Source organism: Neoarius graeffei, chromosome 14 (assembly GCF_027579695.1).
Source record: "Neoarius graeffei isolate fNeoGra1 chromosome 14, fNeoGra1.pri, whole genome shotgun sequence".
NCBI classification, from domain to species: Eukaryota; Metazoa; Chordata; class Actinopteri; order Siluriformes; family Ariidae; genus Neoarius; species Neoarius graeffei.
The window spans coordinates 40331591-40354366 of record NC_083582.1 but is presented as its reverse complement, the minus strand read 5'-3'; the positions used below and the strand labels follow the sequence as shown (position 1 = coordinate 40354366).

The window sequence follows — 22776 nt, the reverse complement described above, 5'->3', positions numbered from 1 at the left end:
AGCATTTTCCTGAGGAATGTTTCCACAACTTGGGACAGTACAGGGCAGGTTTTGCACATCAACTGTCACTGAAGCCTGGGTCCGTACCAAGCATCCCTGCCGCATCAGCCACAAACAGCGAACAAGTAAGTGTATAACTGTTAAGTCGTTTTGCCGTGTTTTAAAATCGGTGCGTTAGCCTTGCAATGGCTACATTAGCTGTGCAGCTAACTGCTTCCTGCAGTTAGCCAGGTAATCTGCACTACAAAACCAAAAAGCATGCAGCATGCTGTGTTAAACTGAGTTTAGTCTGGAAATTGACTGTAACTTATGAGCTTATGTTTTGCCGTGTTTTAAAATCGGTGCCACGTTAGCCTTGCAATGGCTACATTAGCTGTGCAGCTAACCGCTTCCTGCAGTTAGCCAGGTACTCTGCGCTACAAAACCAAAAAGCATGCAGCATGCTCTGTTATAATAGCCAATCAAAACAGTTTTTACAAAGACGCCCACATTCTTTTTTTTAAGTCACTCGTTCATTTTATTTGTTTGTTTGTTCAGTAAAAACCCAAACATTTGTTAAATTTATTTTATTTCCTCGCGTCGCACCTTAATGATGTCAGTGCGCGGTATTTTTCCCTTCACGGTTTGTTCCTTCTCTCTCGCCATAGTAAGACACCCACATCCACTTGTTCTGACCCACTGGAGGTAGCGTCACAGTGCTGTTAGCCAATCAGAGGTAACACGTTTACATGTCATGAATATTAATTATAAGACCCACCCCCACCCTCTACCCTTCCCCGCCTCCTGCTTCTCATTAGCAAAACGACGCACTGGGAAAAGCGCTGAAATGGGGCTTTCTCCCAGGAGGCTATATCTACGTGCCGAGGGTTCATTTTGAGAAAGGCTGCGGATATAACATCCGGAAACCTCCACGAGCCCGTTTAAAGCATCAACAAACCACCATGCCATGGGTCCTTTAAAATGTGTAAAATAAAAAAATAAAAATGTGTACAACAACCATTTTTTTAAAAAAACGAATGGAACATTAAGTATAGCAACAACAAAAATTGGGGGGGGGGCTGTTGTTTACTTGCTCTCTGAGGGGGGGCTGATTCTTCCACACTTTGAAAACCCCTGCTTTACAGTATTTCCTGATGAAGCTTTGCACACCATGAGCATCTTCTGAACCAGCAAATTGCCTAAGTACTTGTTGTTTGTGTCTCCTCTAAGTTCTAAATAAAAACTACTTCATTAATTCATTCATTTTCTGTAACACTTATCCACTGAGGGTCATGAGTGAGCTGGAGCTAATCCCAACTGACGCTGGGTGACAGCTGGTCACCAGTGTATCACAGGGCTAACACAGAGAGACGGACGGCCTTTCACACACACACTCATACCTCTGGACAATTTAGAGTAGCCAGTTGACCTAATCCACATGTCTTTGGACCGAGGGAGGAAGCCCACACAGGGACAAGGAGAACATGCAAACTCCAAACAGAAAGGCCCCAATCAGCCACAAGGTATGAACCCAGATGATAACCACTGCACTACTGTGCCACCGTTAAGGAAACTGTTTATTTTTAAATAAAAATGATCTGTTTTAGGTTAAAAAAAAACCCTACTTTAAATTACAGGAAATAAATAATGGAAATTAACTTCGTCCATTGCTGGCTCACTACTCCAGGGTCCCCAGTTCTATACTGAACTTGGGTGACTGTCTGTGTGCAGTTTTGTATGTTCTTCCTGTGTCCATGTGGATTTCCTCTGGGTTCTCCAGTTTCCTCCCTGGTTTCAAAAACAAATATCACAGCACCCTGTCATGGATTATTTTCCTTTAGTATAAATACGGAGGTGATTATAGGAAATCACGCGCAGTGATTGGTCAAAAGAGTCTGATTATTTCTCGATAATCACCTCGAGCGAATCAGCAAAATGGCGGCCAGTCACTTTATTGCTGTAAGTGAGGAAGAATTAGAAATTATGAAAGAAAATGCTGTTCCTAAAAGCACTAAAGATGCTACGAAGTTTGGTCTAAAACTATTCAAAAGTAAGGTGGGATTGGGATTTATTTTATCCATTTCAAAGCAAAGTATTTTATGTGACTCGGCGTAGATAAGTGACACAAGCCTGTGTGCCATTATTATATTTGTGTGATGCTTTTGAAGATTGAAATAAATTATTTTTAATATGATTTTTTTAAAATAATCACCAGTGTATTTATACTAAAATAATTATCCGCCTCAGGCTCAGTGAATATCGGTGAAAACCTCGAAATAGTCTCAGTTATTATTCACCAATATTCACTTCAGTGAATATTCAAATAGACCTTAGGCAAATAATTGTAAATTAACAGCACAACCTGTTGTGTTTTATTCATTATATTTCACTGATAGTTTCTTGACTGTTGTTCATTATTATGATATACAGTCAGCTCCATAATTTTTACCATCCTGGCACCAGAATATTAAGCATTATTTACAATTATGTATTTCTATCTTTTAATCCAAAATAATGAGAACATACGTATTTCTCCTACTCATAATGCATAACTCTCATAAATACTCATCAAATCCAGGTTATATTTTGGATTTGTTTCTCTGGAATCAGTTGCAGTGCAAGCTACAGTATATTGTTTGTTCAGGTAGATCTTTTAGAAGAGTACTGGCTAATGACTTTGTTGTGATGACTGTAGTATCAGTTATTGCATTGCTGTGTAACTTGTAACTGAATTTAGCATGAAGAAATTTATCAGATTTATTCATTACCAAGAAGCCTTTATTTGTCACATGCACACTCAAGCACAGTGAAATAAGTCCTCTGCATTTAACCCATCTGAAGCAGTGAACACACGCATGCATACACACACGTGAGCAATGAGCACACACACATACCCAGAGCAGTGGGCAGCTATGTTACAGCACCCAGGGAGCAGTTGTGGGTTCGGTGCTTTGCTCAAGGGCACTTCAGCATAATCTCAGGCCATGGCTGCCCCATCTTAACCTAACTGCATGTCTTTGGACTGTGGGGAAACCTGCAGCACCCGGAGGAAACCCACGCAGACATGGGGAGAACATGCAAACTCCATACACAAAGGCCTCCATCAGCCACTGGACTCGAACCCAGAACCTTCTTGCTGTAAGGTGACAGTGCTAACCACTACACCCCACCATGCTGCCCATTAATCACTAAGACTATATATATTCTGATGTGCTAAGAATTTGTTAATGCATTAACTCATCATTATAAAAGCATAGTTAAGTATTAATACACTATATGGGCAGAAATATGTGGACAACTAACCATCACACTCATATGTGCTTTTTAAACAGCCCATTCCACCTTTAGTCCCTCTCTGCTGTTATAATAATCATTATAAAAGCATAGTTAAGTATTAATACACTGTATGGCCAGAAATATGTGGACAACTAACCATCACACCCATATGTGCTTTTTAAACAGCCCATTCCACCTTTAGTCCCTCTCTGCTTCTGAGGAAGCTTTCCATTAGATTTTGAAGTGTGGCTGTGGGGATTTGCTCATTCGGCCACAAGACCATTAGTGAAGTCAGGCTCTGATATTAGGAGAGGAGACCTGGGGTGCACTCAGCGTTCCAGTTCATCCTAAAGGTGCGCAGTGGGGTTGAGGTCACACGGCTCTGCAGGACACTCAAGCTCTTCCACTCCAAACTTGGCAAGCCATGTCTTCATGGAGCTCATTTTATGCACACGGCACTGTCATGCTGGAACAGGTTGGTTCTGTTAGTTCCAGTGAAGGGAAGCATACTGTACAGCATACAGTACAAAGATATCCAGAACACTTGTGCGCTTCCAAATTTGCACCAACAGATTAGGGAAGGCCCAAGTACGTGTGTGATGGTTAGGTGTCCACAAACATTTGGCTATACAGTGTACGTGTATTTGTGGACCTTAACAAAATCACTATCAGATATATTAATATTAGTGCTATCTATCAAGGATGAAAAAAAGACTGATGCATTTTCTATTTCTCTAATTTTACATGCTAACCCCATTTCCAGAAAACTTGGAATATATCTGATTTGTTAATTAACATGAACCTTTATTTAACTGACAAAAGCAAATAAAAGATTTTCAGTAGTTTTACTGACCAACTCAGTTGTATTTTGTAAATATAAACGAAGTTAGAAGTTGATGCCTGCAACACATTCGGGAAAAGTTGGGACAGAGGCAAAATAAAACTGAAAAGTTTATAGGATATTCAAGTTGAGCTATTTTAGAAGATTCCACAACAAGCAGGTTAACCCTTTAATGCAAAACATATGCACACCCCTTCTAATGCACAACATGGGTCAAAAATGACCCGCATTCATTTTCCAGGTTATTTCATGCTGACTGAGTTTTTCTTTGCTCTATCTTTTGAAATCAATTTATTTTATGATTGAATATTCCAAGTATTCTTTAAATATCTTGTTTTTAATTACCACAAATCATTTAATTTTTTGTTTCCTACTTTATGAACAAAAATACTTTTTATATTACTACACATGGGTCATCCAAGTGTGATTTAAAATTAAATGTCTTAATACCATAATAATAATTTGTTTCAAGTAATTACTTTAGCAGTGAATGGGGCCAGTTATTTATTTATTAACTATGTAGTTAGCTAAGCCAACTACAATAAAATTAGCTAACTAAAGTACAATATGTCAACAGCTCGGTAGCTAATAGTAATTACTTGTAACTTTCTGACAAGTAATCTACTCACTCTCAAGGTAACCTAAACATAATAAATTTTTTTCTAAGGTAATGTTAGAACAATTGAAAAACATGACTTCCATGTATGAGATGGGCAAAGGGCGCTGTGCTGAGCTGTGAAATGTCTGACACAGGCACAATTCACAATTCCCACCAAACGCTGTAGTAAATGCATGCGGGTCGTTTCTGACCCATGTGTGTAAACTTGCTGTAGAATTACAAAAGCTGTGCTTGTTCATAACTTAAGGAAAAATAAAAATGATTTGTGCTAAACAAAAACAAGATGTTTACTGCATATTTGGAAAAGTAAATGACAAAATGAATTTATTTCAAAAGTATATCATAGAAACACTCAGCCATACATGAAATAACCTGGAAAATGAATGCAGGTCGTTTTTGACCCGTGTTGTGCATTAGAAGGGTAGTGATACAAAAAGAGTTTTTATTCAAAAAGTAAGAAAGGAAAAAATAAAATAAGGTTGTATGATGATCAAAAACAAGTTAATTGAGGAATACCTTGAATACTGAATGATGGAATTAATTTATTGCAAAGATATAGAAGATAAAAACTCAGCCGGGTCACTTTTGACCCATGTTTTGCATCAAAGGGTTAATTGCTATCATGATTGGGTATAAAAGGAGCATCCACCGGCTCAATCTGTGCAACCAAGAATAGGTCGTGGCTCACCCCTTTGTATTAAAATTCATGAGAGAATTGTTAGTCAATTCAAAAAGAACATTTCTCAATGCAAGATTTTAGGTCTTTCAAAATCTACAGTACATAATATTGTGAAAAGATTCAGGGAATTCGGAGACATCCCAGTGCGTTTACAAGGGCAAGGTCAGAAATCTTCTTGTGTTGATATTTCACTTGTTCATAATGCTCACTCATGAAGTATGTTCAACACTCAGAGATAAACTTCATATCTTCTCACCACCATGTAATATCATAGTTTGTTTGTTTGTTTGTTTGTTTGTTTGTTTGTTTGTTTGTTTTGTTTTTGTACAGCTCCCAAATACTAATTTCACATAATCCTTTTCCATTGTAGTGTTAGACTGTAGGCTGCATCATGCAGATTGATTGCACTGTATTGTTTGCTTTGACGGAAGTTATTTAGAAGATTAACGCCAAGTGACCTAATATGTTTGACTTTGTGTGTCCTGTATTACTGTCGCTGAGTGGCACCCACTGAAGTCCATCAGGACAGATGACTGTGTCTCCTAAAACATTCAGAATCTGATTCTCTTAAGCAGTGCCGCAAAAGTAAATCAGTGCTAGACGTCTGAGATAAACAAATCTCTTCATTATAACAATTTTACATCAGTTCCTTAGTGCCCTTTAACTGCCTCTAATGATGACATCAAGATGAAGCATAAATATTAGAGTACTTGGATGTTTTGCTAAGTGGATATTTAGACTGTTTAAATATGTAGTTGGAGAACGGGAAAAGAGCTGTCTCATTAGAAGGCAACTCTGGAAGGGCCATGACATTCAGTGCAATTTCTAATGGGTCTCGTCTCTTTATGTGGTGTAACACTGTCCCCTAATGGCAAGCTGCAGTCATGTCAACATGGGAGACAATTCTGAAAAATGCAAAAGATAGACAGACATGTATGTTGTAGATAATAAAAGAGAAAATTACAGCCAGAGAGATTGCATCCATCCATCCATTATCTGTAGCCGCTTATCCTGTTCTACAGGGTCGCAGGCAAGCTGGAGCCTATCCCAGCTGACTACGGGCGAAAGGCGGGGTACACCCTGGACAAGTCGCCAGGTTATCACAGGGCTGACACATAGACACAGACAACCATTCACGCTCATATTCACACCTACGGTCAATTTAGAGCCACCAATTAACCTAATCTGCATATCTTTGGACTGTGGGGGAAACCGGAGCACCCGGAGGAAACCCAAACAGACACAGGGAGAACATGCAAACTCCGCACAGAAAGGCCCTCGCCAGCCGCTGGACTCGAACCCAGGATCTTCTTGCTGTGAGGCAACAGTGCTAACCACTACACCACCGTACCGCCCCAGAGAAATTGCAGTAAAAGAATAATTAATACAGTCAGATAAGTCAGTTACTGGTGTCAGTATTTGCCATTTGTTAATTAATGATGATGGAACTAAACATGATATTAAACATTATATTTGTAGAGTTGTTACACAGATTTCAGGATTTAGAGCAAAATCATGACGGGTCTAGTGATAAAGTGTGCGCAGGCAGGCAGGTAGGGTCATAACCTCAGGTAACAAAAAATCAATATGTAGTCCTTTTCTTTTAAAACCCAGGATTCAGAAACCAGGTGGGAAAAAATAAGTGCACCCTTCCAACTTCCACAATCATTAAGGGATTAATTAGCAGCCAGGTGTGACTAAAGAAATGCACAAGATTAGTTAATCTTCAAAAAGTGTCACTGCCTCTATGAAAGGAAACCTTTTGGTAGTTTGGTGGTTTGTGTGCATCTACATATATGTATCTACATCATTCCAAGAAGAAAGGACATCAGCCATGACCTCACAGAAGTAATTGTTGCTGCTCATCAATATGGGAAGGGTTATAAGGCCATCTCCAAATAATTTGAAATTCACCATTCTGTAGTGAGAAGGATTGTTTGCAAAGCGAATATATAAGCATGTCATGAATGTGTCATGATAGGTGTCGTATGCTTGAGTGCCATGACGGCTTGTTGTTGCTAATATTTGCTACTTTACTATAGCTACCGTATGCTTTATGACAGCTCTTATAATACATACGTCATGAGACCTATTTTATGCAGTTCATGAGTTATATTTTATACCAAATAATGATTTCTGATTGACTTTATTTTCTTTTCATTTTCCATTGATTCCATTTAATGCATTATCACTTACAGTGGTGCTTGAAAGTTTGTGAACCCTTTAGAATTTTCTATATTTCTGCATAAATATGACCTAAAACATCATCAGATTTTCACACAAGTCCTAAAAGTAGATCAAGAGAACCCACTTAAACAAATGAGACAAAAATATTATACTTGTTCATTTATTTATTAAGGAAAACGATCTAATATTACATATCTGTGAGTGGCAAAAGTATGTGAACCTCTAGGATTAGCAGTTAATTTGAAGGTGAAATTACAGTCAGGTGTTTTCAATCAATAGGATGGCAATTAGGTGTGAGTGGGCATCCTGTTTTATTTAAAGAACAGGGATCTATCAAAGGTTGATCTTCACAACACATGTTTGTGGAAGTGTATCATGGCACGAACAAAGGAGATTTCTGAGGACCTCAGAAAAAGTGTTGTTGATGCTCATCAGGCTGGAAAAGGTTACAAAACCATCTCTAAAGAGTTTGGACTCCACCAATCCACAGTCAGACAGATTGTGTACAAATGGAGGAAATTCAGACCATTATTACCTTCCCCAGGAGTGGTCGACCAACAAAGCTCACTCCAAGAGCAAGGCGTGTAATAGTCGGCGAGATCACAAAGGATCCCAGGGTAACTTCTAAGCAACTGAAGGCCTCTCTCACATTGGCTAATGTTGTTCATGAGTCCACCATCAGGAGAACACTGAACAGCAATGGTGTGCATGGCTGGGTTGCAAGGAGAAAGCCACTGCTCTCCAAAAAGAACATTGCTGCTCATCTGCAGTTTGCTAAAGATCACGTGGACAAGCCAGAAGGCTATTGGAAAAATGTTTTGTGGACAGATGAGATCAAAATAGAACTTTTTGGTTTAAATGATAAGCGTGATGTTTGGAGAAAGGAAAACACTGCATTCCAGCATAAGAACCTTATCCCATCTGTGAACCATGGTGGTGGTAGTATCATGGTTTGGGCCTGTTTTGCTGCATGTGGGCCAGGACGGCTTGCCATCATTGATGGAACAATGGATTCTGAATTATACCAGCGAATTCTAAAGGAAAATGTCAGGACATCTGTCCATGAACTGAATCTCAAGAGAAGGTGGGTCATGCAGCATGACAACGACCCTAAGCACACAAGTCGTTCTACCAAAGAATGGTTAAAGAAGAATAAAGTTAATGTTTTGGAATGGCCAAGTCAAAGTCCTGACCTTAATCCAATCGAAATGTTGTGGAAGGACCTGAAGTGAGCAGTTCATGTGAGGAAACCCACCAACATCCCAGAGTTGAAGCTGTTCGCGTTAGAATGGGCTAAAATTCCTCCAAGCCGGTGTGCAGGACTGATCAACAGTTACCGGAAACGTTTAGTTGCAGTTATTGCTGCACAAGGGGGTCACACCAGATACTGAAAGCAAAGGTTCACATACTTTTGCCACTCACAGATATATAATATTGGATCATTTTCCTCAATAAATAAATGACCAAGTATAATATTTTTGTCTCATTTGTTTAACTGGGTTCTCTTTATCTACTTTTAGGACTTGTGTGAAAATCTGATGATGTTTTAGGTCATATTTATGCATCAATATAGAAAATTCTAAAAGGTTCACAAACTTTCAAGCACCACTGTACATGGCATGAATAGTTTTGTATATATCTTTTAAAATGCTAAATTTACAACCCCAATTCCAAAAAAGTTGGGACAAAGTACAAATTGTAAATAAAAACGGAATGCAATGATGTGGAAGTTTCAAAATTCCATATTTTATTCCTAATAGAACATAGATGACATATCAAATGTTTAAACTGAGAAAATGTATAATTTAAAGAGAAAAATTAGGTGATTTTAAATTTCATGACAACAACACATCTCAAAAAAGTTGGGACAAGGCCATGTTTGCCACTGTGAGACATCCCCTTTTCTCTTTACAACAGTCTGTAAACGTCTGGGGACTGAGGAGACAAGTTGCTCAAGTTTAGGGATAGGAATGTTAACCCATTCTTGTCTAATGTAGGATTCTAGTTGCTCAACTGTCTTAGGTCTTTTTTGTCATATCTTCCGTTTTATGATGCGCCAAATGTTTTCTATGGGTGAAAGATCTGGACTGCAGGCTGGCCAGTTCAGTACCCGGACCCTTCTTCTACGCAGCCATGATGCTGTAATTGATGCAGTATGTGGTTTGGCATTGTCATGTTGGAAAATGCAAGATCTTCCCTGAAAGAGACGTTGTCTGGATGGGAGCATATGTTGCTCTAGAACCTGGATATACCTTTCAGCATTGATGGTGTCTTTCCAGATGTGTAAGCTGCCCATGCCACACGCACTAAAGCAACCCCATAAGATCAGAGATGCAGGCTTCTGAACTGAGCGCTGATAACAACTCGGGTCATCCTTCTCCTCTTTAGTCCAAATGACATGGCGTCCCTAATTTCCATAAAGAACTTCAAATTTTGATTCGTCTGACCACAGAACAGTTTTCCACTTTGCCACAGTCCATTTTAAATGAGCCTTGGCCCAGAGAAGACGTCTGCGCTTCTGGATCATGTTTAGATACGGCTTCTTCTTTGAACTATAATTTTAGCTGGCAACGGCGGATGGCCTGGTGAATTGTGTTCACAGATAATGTTCTCTGGAAATATTCTTGAGCCCATTTTGTGATTTCCAATACAGAAGCATGCCTGTATGTGATGCAGTGCCGTCTAAGGGCCCGAAGATCACGGGCACCCGGTATGGTTTTCCGGCCTTGACCCTTACGCACAGAGATTCTTCCAGATTCTCTGAATCTTTTGATGATATTATGCACTGTAGATGATGATATGTTCAAACTCTTTGCAATTTTACACTGTCGAACTCCTTTCTGATATTGCTCCACTATTTGTCGGCGCAGAATTAGAGGGATTGGTGATCCTCTTCCCATCTTTACTTCTGAGAGCCACTGCCACTCCAAGATGCTCTTTTTATACCCAGTCATGTTAATGACCTATTGCCAATTGACCTAATGAGTTGCAATTTGGTCCTCCAGCTGTTCCTTTTTTGTACCTTTAACTTTTCCAGCCTCTTATTGCCCTGTCCCAACTTTTTTGAGATGTGTTGCTGTCATGAAATTTCAAATGAGCCAATATTTGGCATGAAATTTCAAAATGTCTCACTTTCGACACTTGATATGTTGTCTATGTTCTATTGTGAATACAATATCAGTTTTTGAGATTTGTAAATTATTGCATTCCGTTTTTATTTACAATTTGTTCTTTGTCCCAACTTTTTTGGAATCGGGGTTGTAGAACTCTCGAGGGTTCTTTGGTTGTTCTTCTGGGTGGATCAGTGAAGGTTTTATGTAGACCCATAAAAGAAAATGTTTTCCTATTAGAAAGGGTTGCAGGTAGAACCCTTCAGATAACTAGAACCCTTAAATGCTGCATGTTATGTCATGCCAGCACGGTGGTGTAGTGGTTAGCCCTGTCACTTCACAGCAAGAAGGTTCTGGGTTCGAGCCCAGCGGCCAATGGGGCCTTTCTGTGTGGAGTTTGCATGTTCTCCCCATGTCTGTGTGGGTTTCCTCTCAGTGCTCTGGTTTCTCCCACAGTTCAAAGACATGCGGTTAAGTTAACATGGGGCAGCTGTGGCCTGAGGTTGGGGTGAAGTGCCCTTGAGCAAGGCACCTAACCCCCAACTGCTCCCCAGGCACTGTAGCATAGCTGCCCACTGCTCTGCGTATGTGTGCGTGCTCATTGCTCACTTGTGTGTGCATGTGTGTGTTCACTGCTTCAGATGGGTTAAATGTAGAGGTTAAATTTCACAGTGTGCTTAAGTCTGTGCTTGAGTGACAAATAAAGGCTTCTTGGCTTGGCTTCTTGGCTCTTGACTGTAATATACTATCATGGATTTAGCAAAACATGCAATAACAGAACTCATAACCATCAGTGACAAATTATATATGCCCCATTTCATTTCGTTTGAGGTCAGAGTAGATGTTCTTTGTCAACCATCATGATGTACATTTCATAAGATCTATTACAAAACATGATAACTAGAACACACTTCGCAAAAATCAGTATGTGGCATCAGCATCACATGTCAGGGCATGACATGTCATGGGATTATGTTATGACAATTTCCAGTAATGGTAACATGACACAACTGTGAATTCAAGTACCTGGGGCCAACTGTGCAGGAAAATGGGGGCTGCGATAGTGAGGTGAGAAAGAGAGTGCAGGCAGGGTGGAGCAGTTGGAGAAGGATTTCGGGAGTCATTTGTGATAGGAAAGTCCCAGCAAAAGTGAAAGGTAAGATGTATAAGACAGTAGTGAGACCAGCTGTGATGTATGGATCGGAGACCGTACCCTTAACGAAGAGACAGGAGGCAAAGTTGGAGGTGGCGGAGTTGAGGATGTTGAGGTTTGCGATGGGAGGTTGGACAGGATAAGGAACAAGCACATGTGGAGAGCTTGGGAATGAAGCTAAGATAGATGAGACTGAGATGGTATGGGCACATCCTGAGAAGAGATGCAGAGCATGTTGGAAGGAGATTGTTGAGGATGGATCTGCCAAGCAAACGAAAACGAGGAAGGCCAAAGAGGAGATACATGGATGTAGTGAGAGAGGACATGAAAGTGGCAGGTGTGGTAGAAAAGGATGCGGAAGACAGGGAGCAATGGAGACAAAAGATCCGCTGTGGCGACCTCTAATCGGGAGTAGCCAAAAGAAGAAAGAAGAAGAAGGTAACATTACACAACTATACAACTGTGTAACATGTTCATGTCAGTCTTATGATGTCAGATTTAAATAATTAGTACATGTTTATTGCAAGAAAAAAGAAAAGCATGCAATGCAATGAATGATATTTTGAGCCCCAATTTACAGGGACATTGTGTAGATTTATTTCACTTTTTCCAAGTGCAGATGTAACTTTTTTACAAAACACTTTCAAATAGTGTCACAGTCAATATCTTGTGATGCCTTGGTGAGAATAACGGCACTGAGTCTCTATGTCTAACAAAGTTGTTATGTCTAACAAAGTTAGAGACACTTTCAGAGGACTCTTATTCCATTCCTCCATGCAGAACATTTTTAAGCCTCTTTGCAGTCTTAGGTTTGTGCATGTGGACTTCCCTCTTCAATTCAGAACACAAGTTTATAATGGGGTTTCAATCCAGAGACTGAGAGAGTCATTTCAAAACCTTTATTTTGTGCTATAGAGCATCGCTTTCTGTGTTGATTTGGAAGTGTGTTTGGTTCTTCATCGAATTGAAAGCTCTGCCTATGGCCAAGTCTGAACCTCCTGGCAGAGGTAACCAGGTTTGGGGCTAAAGTATCCTAGTACTTAGTGCATTCATGATGTCATCGATCTTCACAAGCACCACAAAACAGCTCTAAAAATATCAAAGATCCACCACTATGTTTTACAGGTGCTTTTCCTTATAGTCCTCTTTTGTCACTAAACCTGCTGATGGTGTGCATGACCAAAATGTTTGCCATCCTCCTCACTGTGAGGAAAGAAAGTGTGCTCATGGGTCTAATCCTGGCAAATCTCCATTTGTTTCAGAAACATTATTGCTCTAATTGTGCTTAGTGGTTTTTAACTGCTTATGTACTTTTATATCTTTTACTTAATTTGTGCAGGCCAGCAACCACAAGCAGTGGGAGTTCTTTATTTTTCATATGGTTAAATGATGGATGGTTTTATGATGGATGATGGATTTTACATGGTGTAACCTTATATTTATACCCCAGGGAAACATGATATGTTAAAAGAATGTTTGGAGGTTGAGAAAAAATAACAAATGGTACTAGTTTGTTTGATCATTTGTTTGGATTTATTGAAAATGGTAACTCCATATCACTACAGTGACGTGGCTGCTCTGACGGCTTCAGCCATCAAAGTCTCTGGGATTATTACAGTAGTGGTTTCCCGTTGCCTTCTACCGGATTATTATAGAGGTTTTCTCCTCTCAACCACTCACACCTATGGTCAATTTAGAGTCACCAATTAGCCTAACCACATATCTTTGGACTGGGCCCCAGGGCTCGAATCTGGAACCTTCTTGCTGTGAGGCAATAGTGCTAACCACTACACCACCAAAAATACTAATTAAGGGTGTCAAATTTGGCATGTTTTTGTGGCAAAATACTACTCTACATAATAATATAATATAGTCTAATACTACTAATAATACTACAATACAAAATACTACTACTATCTTCTTGTTTGAGTAGAAAATTATTTCATTATTGCATGCAAAGTTTATTTTGCAATCACTGATCCTCATATCCATCAGGGTTACAGGGGAAGCTGGAGCCAATCCCAGCAGAAGGCGGAGTAAACCCTGAGCAGGTCAAGTCAAGTTTGTTTGTATAGCGCTTTTAACAATAGACATTGTCCCAAAGCAGCTTTACAGAATTTGAATGACTTAAAGTGCATATTCTGGACCAATTTCGTGTTTTTTTTTTTTTTATATGAAAGTACAGTGGGGCAAAAAAGTATTTAGTCAGCCACCAATTGTGCACGTTCTCCCACTTAAAAAGATGAGAGAGGCCTGTAATTTTCATCATAGGTATACCTCAACTATGAGAGACAGAATGGGGGGAAAGAATCCAGGAAATCACATTGTAGGATTTTTAATGAATTAATTGGTAAATTCCTCGGTAAAATAAGTATTTGGTCACCTACAAACAAGCAAGATTTCTGGCTCTCACAGACCTGTAGCAACTTCTTTAAGAGGCTCCTCTGTCCTCCACTCGTTACCTGTATTAATGGCACCTGTTTGAACTCGTTATCAGTATAAAAGACACCTGTCCACAACCTCAAACAGTCACACTCCAAACTCCACTATGGCCAAGACCAAAGAGCTGTCAAAGGACACCAGAAACAAAATTGTAGACCTGCACCAGGCTGGGAAGACTGAATCTGCAATAAGTAAGCAGCTTGGTGTGAAGAAATCAACTGTGGGAGCAATTATTAGAAAATGGAAGACATACAAGACCACTGATAATCTCCCTCGATCTGGGGCTCCACGCAAGATCTCACCCCGTGGGGTCAAAATGATCACAAGAACGGTGAGCAAAAATCCCAGAACCACACGGGGGGACCTAGTGAATGACCTGCAGAGAGCTGGGACCAAAGTAACAAAGGCTACCATCAGTAACACACTACGCCGCCAGGGACTCAAATCCTGCAGTGCCAGATGTGTCCCCCTGCTTAAGCCAGTACATGTCCAGGCCCGTCTGAAGTATGCTAGAGAGCATTTGGATGATCCAGAAGAAGATTGGGAGAATGTCATATGGTCAGATGAAACCAAAATAGAACTTTTTGGTAAAAACTCAACTTGTCGTGTTTGGAGGAGAAAGAATGCTGAGTTGCATCCAAAGAACACCATACTTACTGTGAAGCATGGGGGTGGAAACATCATGCTTTGGGGCTGTTTTTCTGCAAAGGGACCAGGACGACTGATCCGTGTAAAGGAAAGAATGAATGGGGCCATGTATTGTGAGATTTTGAGTGAAAACCTCCTTCCATCAGCAAGGGCATTGAAGATGAAACGTGGCTGGGTCTTTCAGCATGACAATGATCCCAAACACACCGCCCGGGCAACGAAGGAGTGGCTTCGTAAGAAGCATTTCAAGGTCCTGGAGTGGCCTAGCCAGTCTCCAGATCTCAACCCCATAGAAAATCTTTGGAGGGAGTTGAAAGTCCGTGTTGCCCAGCGACAGCCCCAAAACATCACTGCTCTAGAGGAGATCTGCATGGAGGAATGAGCCAAAATACCAGCAACAGTGTGTGAAAACCTTGTGTTTGACCTCTGTCATTGTCAACAATGCGTTTGACCTCTGTCATTGCCAACAAAGGGTATATAGCAAAGTTTTGAGATGAACTTTTGTTATTGACCAAATACTTATTTTCCACCATAATTTGCAAATAAATTCTTTAAAAATCAGACAATGTGATTTTCTGGATTTTTTTTCCTTATTTTGTCTCTCATAGTTGAGGTATACCTATGATGAAAATTACAGGCCTCTCTCATCTTTTTAAGTGGGAGAACTTGCACAATTGGTGACTGACTAAATACTTTTTTGCCCCACTGTATGTCCCTTTACACACTCATCCAGAAGGGTAATTTTGCACAAGGCCATCTGTCTACAGCAGAAAAAAAAATAAAATAACAAAATGCGTCTGGAAAAATCCCAAGGGAATCTGGGGCCAGATTCGTAACGTCACCTTCGGAAGCGCCAGCAGGCTGCGCGAGCTTTGCACGGTTTCAGTGCACAGCCTGTGTAGACCAAGCGCTCCCATTTCTCTCTCATTGTCCGATCTTTTGGAAAACGATGAGTACTAATCCCATCAAGATTGGTGTTGCTATACACTCCTACGATACATCTGTTAACCATTTTAATAATTACGCGATAACGTTGAAAAAATTTGCAGAAAACCACCAGGTTGTTTTCTCATAAACAAACCAGTGCTGACGTAGGATTTGGAGGGAGGCGTCCCGCAGATGACGTCACGAAAATCAATGTTTGCCGGGAAATCCAAATGGCAAGTTTTTTCAGAGGCGGACCAATTCGCCTCAAATGGCTTGATTTCAACTGAATTTTTCCGGTATTGTGCAAGGTAAAAAAAATTGCAGAGAATGCAGAATGTTACAGATATTTGACCAAAGTTTAATATAAAATAAGAGAATTACATTGATCTTGCTCCTGAATTTACCCGTGATATGCACTTTAAGACATGAGCTAATTTTATCCCTAATCTATCCCCAATGAGCAAGCCTGTGGCGAAGGTGGCAAGGAAAAACTCCCTCAGACGACATGAGGAAGAAACCTCGAGAGGAACCAGACTCAAAAGGGAACCCATCCTCATTTGGGCAACAACAGACAACATGACTATAATGTTAACAGTTTTAACATGAAGTCTGTTTCGTTGATGTTATAACTCTTCATTAATGGAAATTTGAGTGCAAAACCGTTCATGACAACTGCAGTCCTAAAGTTAGCAAGTCAACTGTAGTCCTCAGCCATAAAAGCATTACTGTAAGTGTCAAGGTCGCTGATCTATCACCGGGCTTGTATATTATATAGCTTGTACTTACTTCGGACATATGGTGCATTGTATACTAACTGCTTTTTTTTCTTTTCTTTTAGAGAGCCAATTAATGTGTCATGGGTATTATTCTGCAGGTCTTCTTGGCATGGTAGCACACATGATGTACACAACAGCCTTTCAGCTCACTGTAAGTCTAGGCCCTGAGAACTGGAAACCCCAAAGCTGGGATTACAGCTGGTCTTACATGTAAGCATCTTCTGCATTTACTTTTACTCTTTTCCCTCTTTTTTTTAACTTACTGGCTGCAGAAACTTCTGATTATATGTGTTCCTTTCTGCAGGTTGGCCTGGGGCTCTTTCACAGCATGCATGGCATCCTCGGTGACCACCATCAACAGATACACAAAGACTATCCTGGAGTTCAAGCACAAACGGAGGAACATGGAGAAGAACCTGAAGATCAAGCAGCAGCTCCTGGAGCTGGATTGCCCAGAGCAGATGTGGGACATGTATATCAGCTCAGTGCCCAGCACAGCCGAAGAGCTGCTGGAGCTGTCCAGTCCGAGCCGTAAGCTGTCCAACCATGATATTGGTGATCAGCAGGGGGAGGAGTACTGCTGAGGCTAGCCTGGGGCCTCGTTTACTAAACTGTGCAGAAATTCCATGCTAAATGCTTGCGAATGTGTTATATTGGTAGGCCAATTCATTTGCAAATGGCATTGGAAATCACAGTATTAGCCTGCTATCCTGCTGGCGGGATGACATTCTCATTGCCTTTGGAGGATTACTGCTTTGAGTCAGAATATTCAGTTTGTTTCCTGTAAAATGTGATATATTGTGAGGTTTTTGCGAACTTGACAACTATTTGTCACTTCCTTCCATCATCAAACTGCTCCAAAATCTGATCGTTGACCACACTGTAAGTAGATCGTGTTTGTTTTTATCTTTCAGCTTTGCTATGTGATACCGCAACCAATCACAGGATCTTATTCAGAAGAGCGACTCTTGTAGTTCCATCACAGTGAGTCTGACTGACATGTGGATGATACAATCTGTCTGCAGCTTGCATGCAAGGTTCAACAGCTTAACGTACAGCACAATATTCAGTAAGCTTAAGGGCAAAAACATCGAGTTCTTCAATAATATAAACATTTCTTTACAAGTATTCAACTCTACAAATCATCGTCAAGCCCAAACGTGAACAGTGCTCCTCTCCCACAGCTACTCCTCAGTGTTGTATACAACATATCTTCCAGCTAAGGAATCTGTTGCCTTCTGGTGATTGAGTGTGTTTATGCTGTTTATAAACGAGGTCCCAGGACAGGCCTTGATTTTCTAACTAAACCTCCCCCGGTGTATTGTATGACCCATTGCTGCTTGGCACTGCCACGTGCTCTTAATGAACTAAATCTGGCCTCAGATTACACTGAGGGCTTCGAGCCAGGACAGACTGTTATCTGGCTTCTCTACAGAGTTTAATCAATGACTGTATACTGTATACTGACTGCTTTTTCTGTACTGTGTTGTATTATTGGCTGAAGGTGATACTGTGATTATTAATTTTATATTCATGTATTGATGTTATATACATATAAGTGACAAAGGAAAAAACAATACAAAGTGAATTAATAAGGTGTTCAGCCACCATGAGCCATCAGAACAGCTTTGCGGCACCGTGGCACTTATTCTTCAAGTCTCTGGAACGGTACAGCCAGTGTGTTGACGACGGTGGGAGAGAATACTAGCTCCCAAAGTGTGTGTTCATTTAATGAGATCTGGTGACGGTGAAGGCAATTGCATATACAATTTTCATACTCATCAAATGGGGATAAGGGCGGAGCCATCCTGGAAGAGACCACTCCCATCAGGAGAGAAATGTTTCATAATTATTTAATATTGTGCTCTCTATGGGGTTATGTTTTCATCTAAGATTTTGTTCATGATTTCTCTAGTCCTGGAGTTTTTGGTTTTTGCTCTTTTACGTCTCTGTCTTGCATCTCTATAAAGAGACAGAGTGCATGTGTTTATTTGTATATTGATCACGATTCTGTTAAACCACAGCATGCTCAGAACTGAATGTCCATTTACAGTAAATGTTCTGGGTTTATCACCCTTATGTGGGTCAAATTTGTACAGTAATACAGTGTTGTGGCTATTTTTCTAAAGTGACTGAAGATGGTAGATATTTATTTGTATTTAAATATTACTATACGTGTAAAAGTAATGCTTTTGACAGAGTGCAGTAATTTTATGTATCAACATGTGGCTCTGCAAAGCTTTTGTATGAGTATATTATATCGAGCCATGCTTTCTGGGTGGGAGGGATGGCGTTATGCTTTCCCCTGCCAATCAGTGACATGAACCAAGCACGGGTATCTGTCAGCTTGATGCATGATGACGAGGGAGCTTAGCACTTTTTTCCAAGTCTGTTACGCTGCACTCTAATGTAGCATGAGCAGCAGTTCAAAAAGATGCAGTGGCTGGCTGGCGTCTCACAGGAAGCACGCGTTAGCCTTCACCTTCCCCTGTGATAGGGAGAGCTGAGTTGTGGTAAATGAACAACTTGGGAAGAAAATGGAGTCAAATTTGCCAGATAAAATATGTCTTAAAACTGTTTAGAACTAGAAAAGGAAATTATCCAAAGTGAACGCTCATCAAGTTAAACTTGTCTTGAATTTCTTCCCACTATGCTGTCACTGTTATCATGCCGAGCTGATCATGTGCAGAGACTTGGAATAAATAGATTAATAATTAAATTGAAATAAAGCAATATAGACTGCATAATTACATTTCCAAAATGATTCAAATGTTGATAAGTATGTGCCACCAAAACAAAACTGTTTACATTTTGTGATCTACATGTGAAGTATATAATCAAAGTACAAAAAAATGTATTTAATCTGAATAGAGTTATCAGGGGGGTGGGGGGGTTGTTTGTTTGTTTGTTTGGTTCAGGGTTTGTGAGGTTACAGCAGACAGTATTTCTCCATTTACATGTCCTTAAATTGGCTTTATTTTATCCTAATATACTACATGTTGTCATTATACAAAAGCACCTTCCACTTTGTTAGGAACACCTGTACACATGCACATTCATTCACGACCAGGTGATGTTTTTCCAATCTTCAGTGATCCAGTTTCAATGAGTCTGTGCCCATTGTAGCCTCAGATTCTTGTTCTTGGCTGACAGGAGAGGAACCTGATGTGTATCCTATCTGCATCAAGGTTTAACGTGTTGTGTGTTCTGAGATGCTTTTCTGCTCACCATGGTTGTAAAGAGTGACTGAGACACTGTGCACTCTCGGAAAACAAAGTACATCATTGTACCTTTAGGGGTATAAGGGCTTGTCACTGGGGCAGTACCCTCTAAAGTACTTATTTGTACCATTTATATACTGATTGGGAACATACAGGTGCTGGTCATATAATTAGAATATCATGAAAAAGTTGATTTATTTCAGTAATTCCATTCAAAAAGTGAAACTTGTATATTATATTCATTCATTACACACAGACTGATATATTTCAAATGTTTATTTCTTTTAATTTTGATGATTATAACTGACAACTAATGAAAATCCCAAATTCAGTATCTCAGAAAATTAGAATATTACTTAAGACCAATACAAAAAAAAGGATTTTTAGAAATGTTGGCACACTGAAAAGTATGAACATGAAAAGTATGAGCATGTACAGCACTCAATACTTAGTTGGGGCTCCTTTTGCCTGAATTACTGCAGCAATGAGGCGTGGCATGGAGTCGATCAGTCTGTGGCACTGCTCAGGTCTTATGAGAGCCCAGGTTGCTCTGATCGTGGCCTTCAGCTCTTCTGCATTGTTGGGTCTGGCGTATCGCATCTTCCTCTTCACAATACCCCATAGATTTTCTATGGGGTTAAGGTCAGGCGAGTTTGCTGGCCAATTAAGAACAGGGATACCATGGTCCTTAAACCAGGTACTGGTAGCTTTGGCACTGTGTGCAGGTGCCAAGTCCTGTTGGAAAATGAAATCTGCATCTCCATAAAGTTGGTCAGCAGCAAGAAGCATGAAGTGCTCTAAAACTTCCTGGTAGACGGCTGCGTTGACCTTGGACCTCAGAAAACACAGTGGACCAACACCAGCAGATGGCATGGCACCCCAAACCATCACTGACTGTGGAAACTTTACACTGGACCTCAAGCAACATGGATTCTGTGCCTCTCCTCTCTTCCTCCAGACTCTGGGACCTTGATTTCCAAAGGAAATGCAAAATTTACTTTCAGAGAACATAACTTTGGACCACTCAGCAGCAGTCCAGTCCTTTTCATCTTTAGCTCAGGCGAGACGCTTCTGACGCTGTCTCTTGTTCAAGAGTGGCTTGACACAAGGAATGCGACAGCTGAAACCCATGTCTTGCATACGTCTGTGCGTGGTGGTTCTTGAAGCACTGACTCCAGCTGCAGTCCACTCTTTGTGAATCTCCCCCACATTTTTGAATGGGTTTTGTTTCACAATCCTCTCCAGGGTGCGCTTATCCCTATTGCTTGTACACTTTTTTCTACCACAACTTTTCCTTCCCTTCGCCTCTCTATTAATGTGCTTGGACACAGAGCTCTGTGAACAGCCAGCCTCTTTAGCAATGACCTTTTGTGCCTTGCCCTCCTTGTGCAAGGTGCCAATGGTCGTCTTTTGGAAAACTGTCAAGTCAGCAGTCTTCCCCATGATTGTGTCGCCTACACAGAACGAGACTGAGAGACCATTTAAAGGCCTTTGCAGGTATTTTGAGTTAATTAGCTGATTAGAGTGCGGCACCAGGTGTCTTCAATATTGAACCTTTTCACAATATTCTAATTTTCTGAGATACTGAATTTGGGGTTTTCATTAGTTGTCAGTTATAATCATCAAAATTAAAAGAAATAAACACTTGAAATATATCAGTCTGTGTGTAATGAATGAATATAATATACAAGTTTCACTTTTTGAATGGAATTACTGAAATAAATCAACTTTTTCATGATATTCTAATTATATGACCAGCACCTGTATATGTACCTTTTGGCCCTAAAAAGGTACATATAGTTACCTTGAGGTCCAATAATGAGCCCTAGGGGGTACATTAGTGTAGCTTGTACCTTGGGGGACAGAAATGGACTCCTACTGTACTCCTGTTTTTGACAGTGTAGGCTTCCTGTCAGTTCGAACCAGTCAGATGATTCTCTTTTGACCTCTCTTCTGATTTTGCAGAATTGTCACCCACTGACTGGATTCCCCCACCACCACCTTTCAGTGTTAAGTCTAGCATAAAAATCCCATGAGTAGTTTCTAAAATACTCAAACCATCAACTACGAAAAGTCACCGAGATAATATTTTGTTCGCATTATGATGTTTGATGTGACGATTAACTGAAGCGCTTGATTTGACAAATTTGTTAATTTATCAGTGTCTGTTATTAAAAGCACTATACAAATACATTGACTTGAATTGTATCTGCATGATTTCATGTATTGTGCTGCTGCCACATGATTGGCTGATTGGATAATTGCATCAATGAGCAGGTGTGCAAGTGTTTCTAATAAAGTGGCCAGTGAAAGGATGTCAGTTCTCATTTTGTAACACTGGAGTATTATCAGCAGGTTTTATTGCACACGTTTTCCTCAAAAGTTGGGGGACGAGAAAGGGCATGAAAGTGATAAATGCTTGAATGGCCACAAGGAGGCGCTGTGCTATAATTTTTTTTTTTTTTTGTCATTGGCTGTTGTCTGTGTGCACTAATGTTACCCAGTGTCCCTTTGGGCTTTTTATTTACTTCTTATTTATATTTTATTGTACAGCTGTGCTACATGTGCCTCTTGACCAGAGGGACATTTAAAATTCACTATGAACCAAAAGTGTTTTGCAAAGTGTGAAGAAAAAGAATAAGAATAAACAACGACAGAAGTTGAGGATGTTCTGTCTCACCGTGATCATGTTAATGCTCTTACACTCACACACTATTCATAAAAAATTTATTTCCCCATGTTTTTGTGGTTCAGAAATTGCATACAAATGCACGCATCCGTTTGAAAATAATTTAACAGGCTTCCTTAACATTAGTGCAAATTCATGCAAGAAACACATCGGTCAGCTTTGTGAGTGTGTACCATATCATCAATCACAGGAAGTTAAACTCTCGTACTGTTTGTGAATTTAGGCTGCA

At 40.2% G+C, this 22776-nt stretch overlaps 1 protein-coding gene across 1 annotated transcript in view; it reads left to right on the top strand.

The window, feature by feature from the left end:
* Positions 1–17235, top strand: part of gsg1l2b (gsg1-like 2b) — a 29512-nt gene extending 12277 nt beyond the window's left edge. The window contains exons 4-5 of the mRNA XM_060938922.1: positions 16736–16847; positions 16942–17235. Coding sequence (XP_060794905.1) covers positions 16736–16847; positions 16942–17221 — 392 coding nt within the window. The 3' untranslated portion in view covers positions 17222–17235. The remainder of the gene's footprint in view (positions 1–16735; positions 16848–16941) is intronic.
* Positions 17236–22776: the final 5541 nt, after the last annotated feature.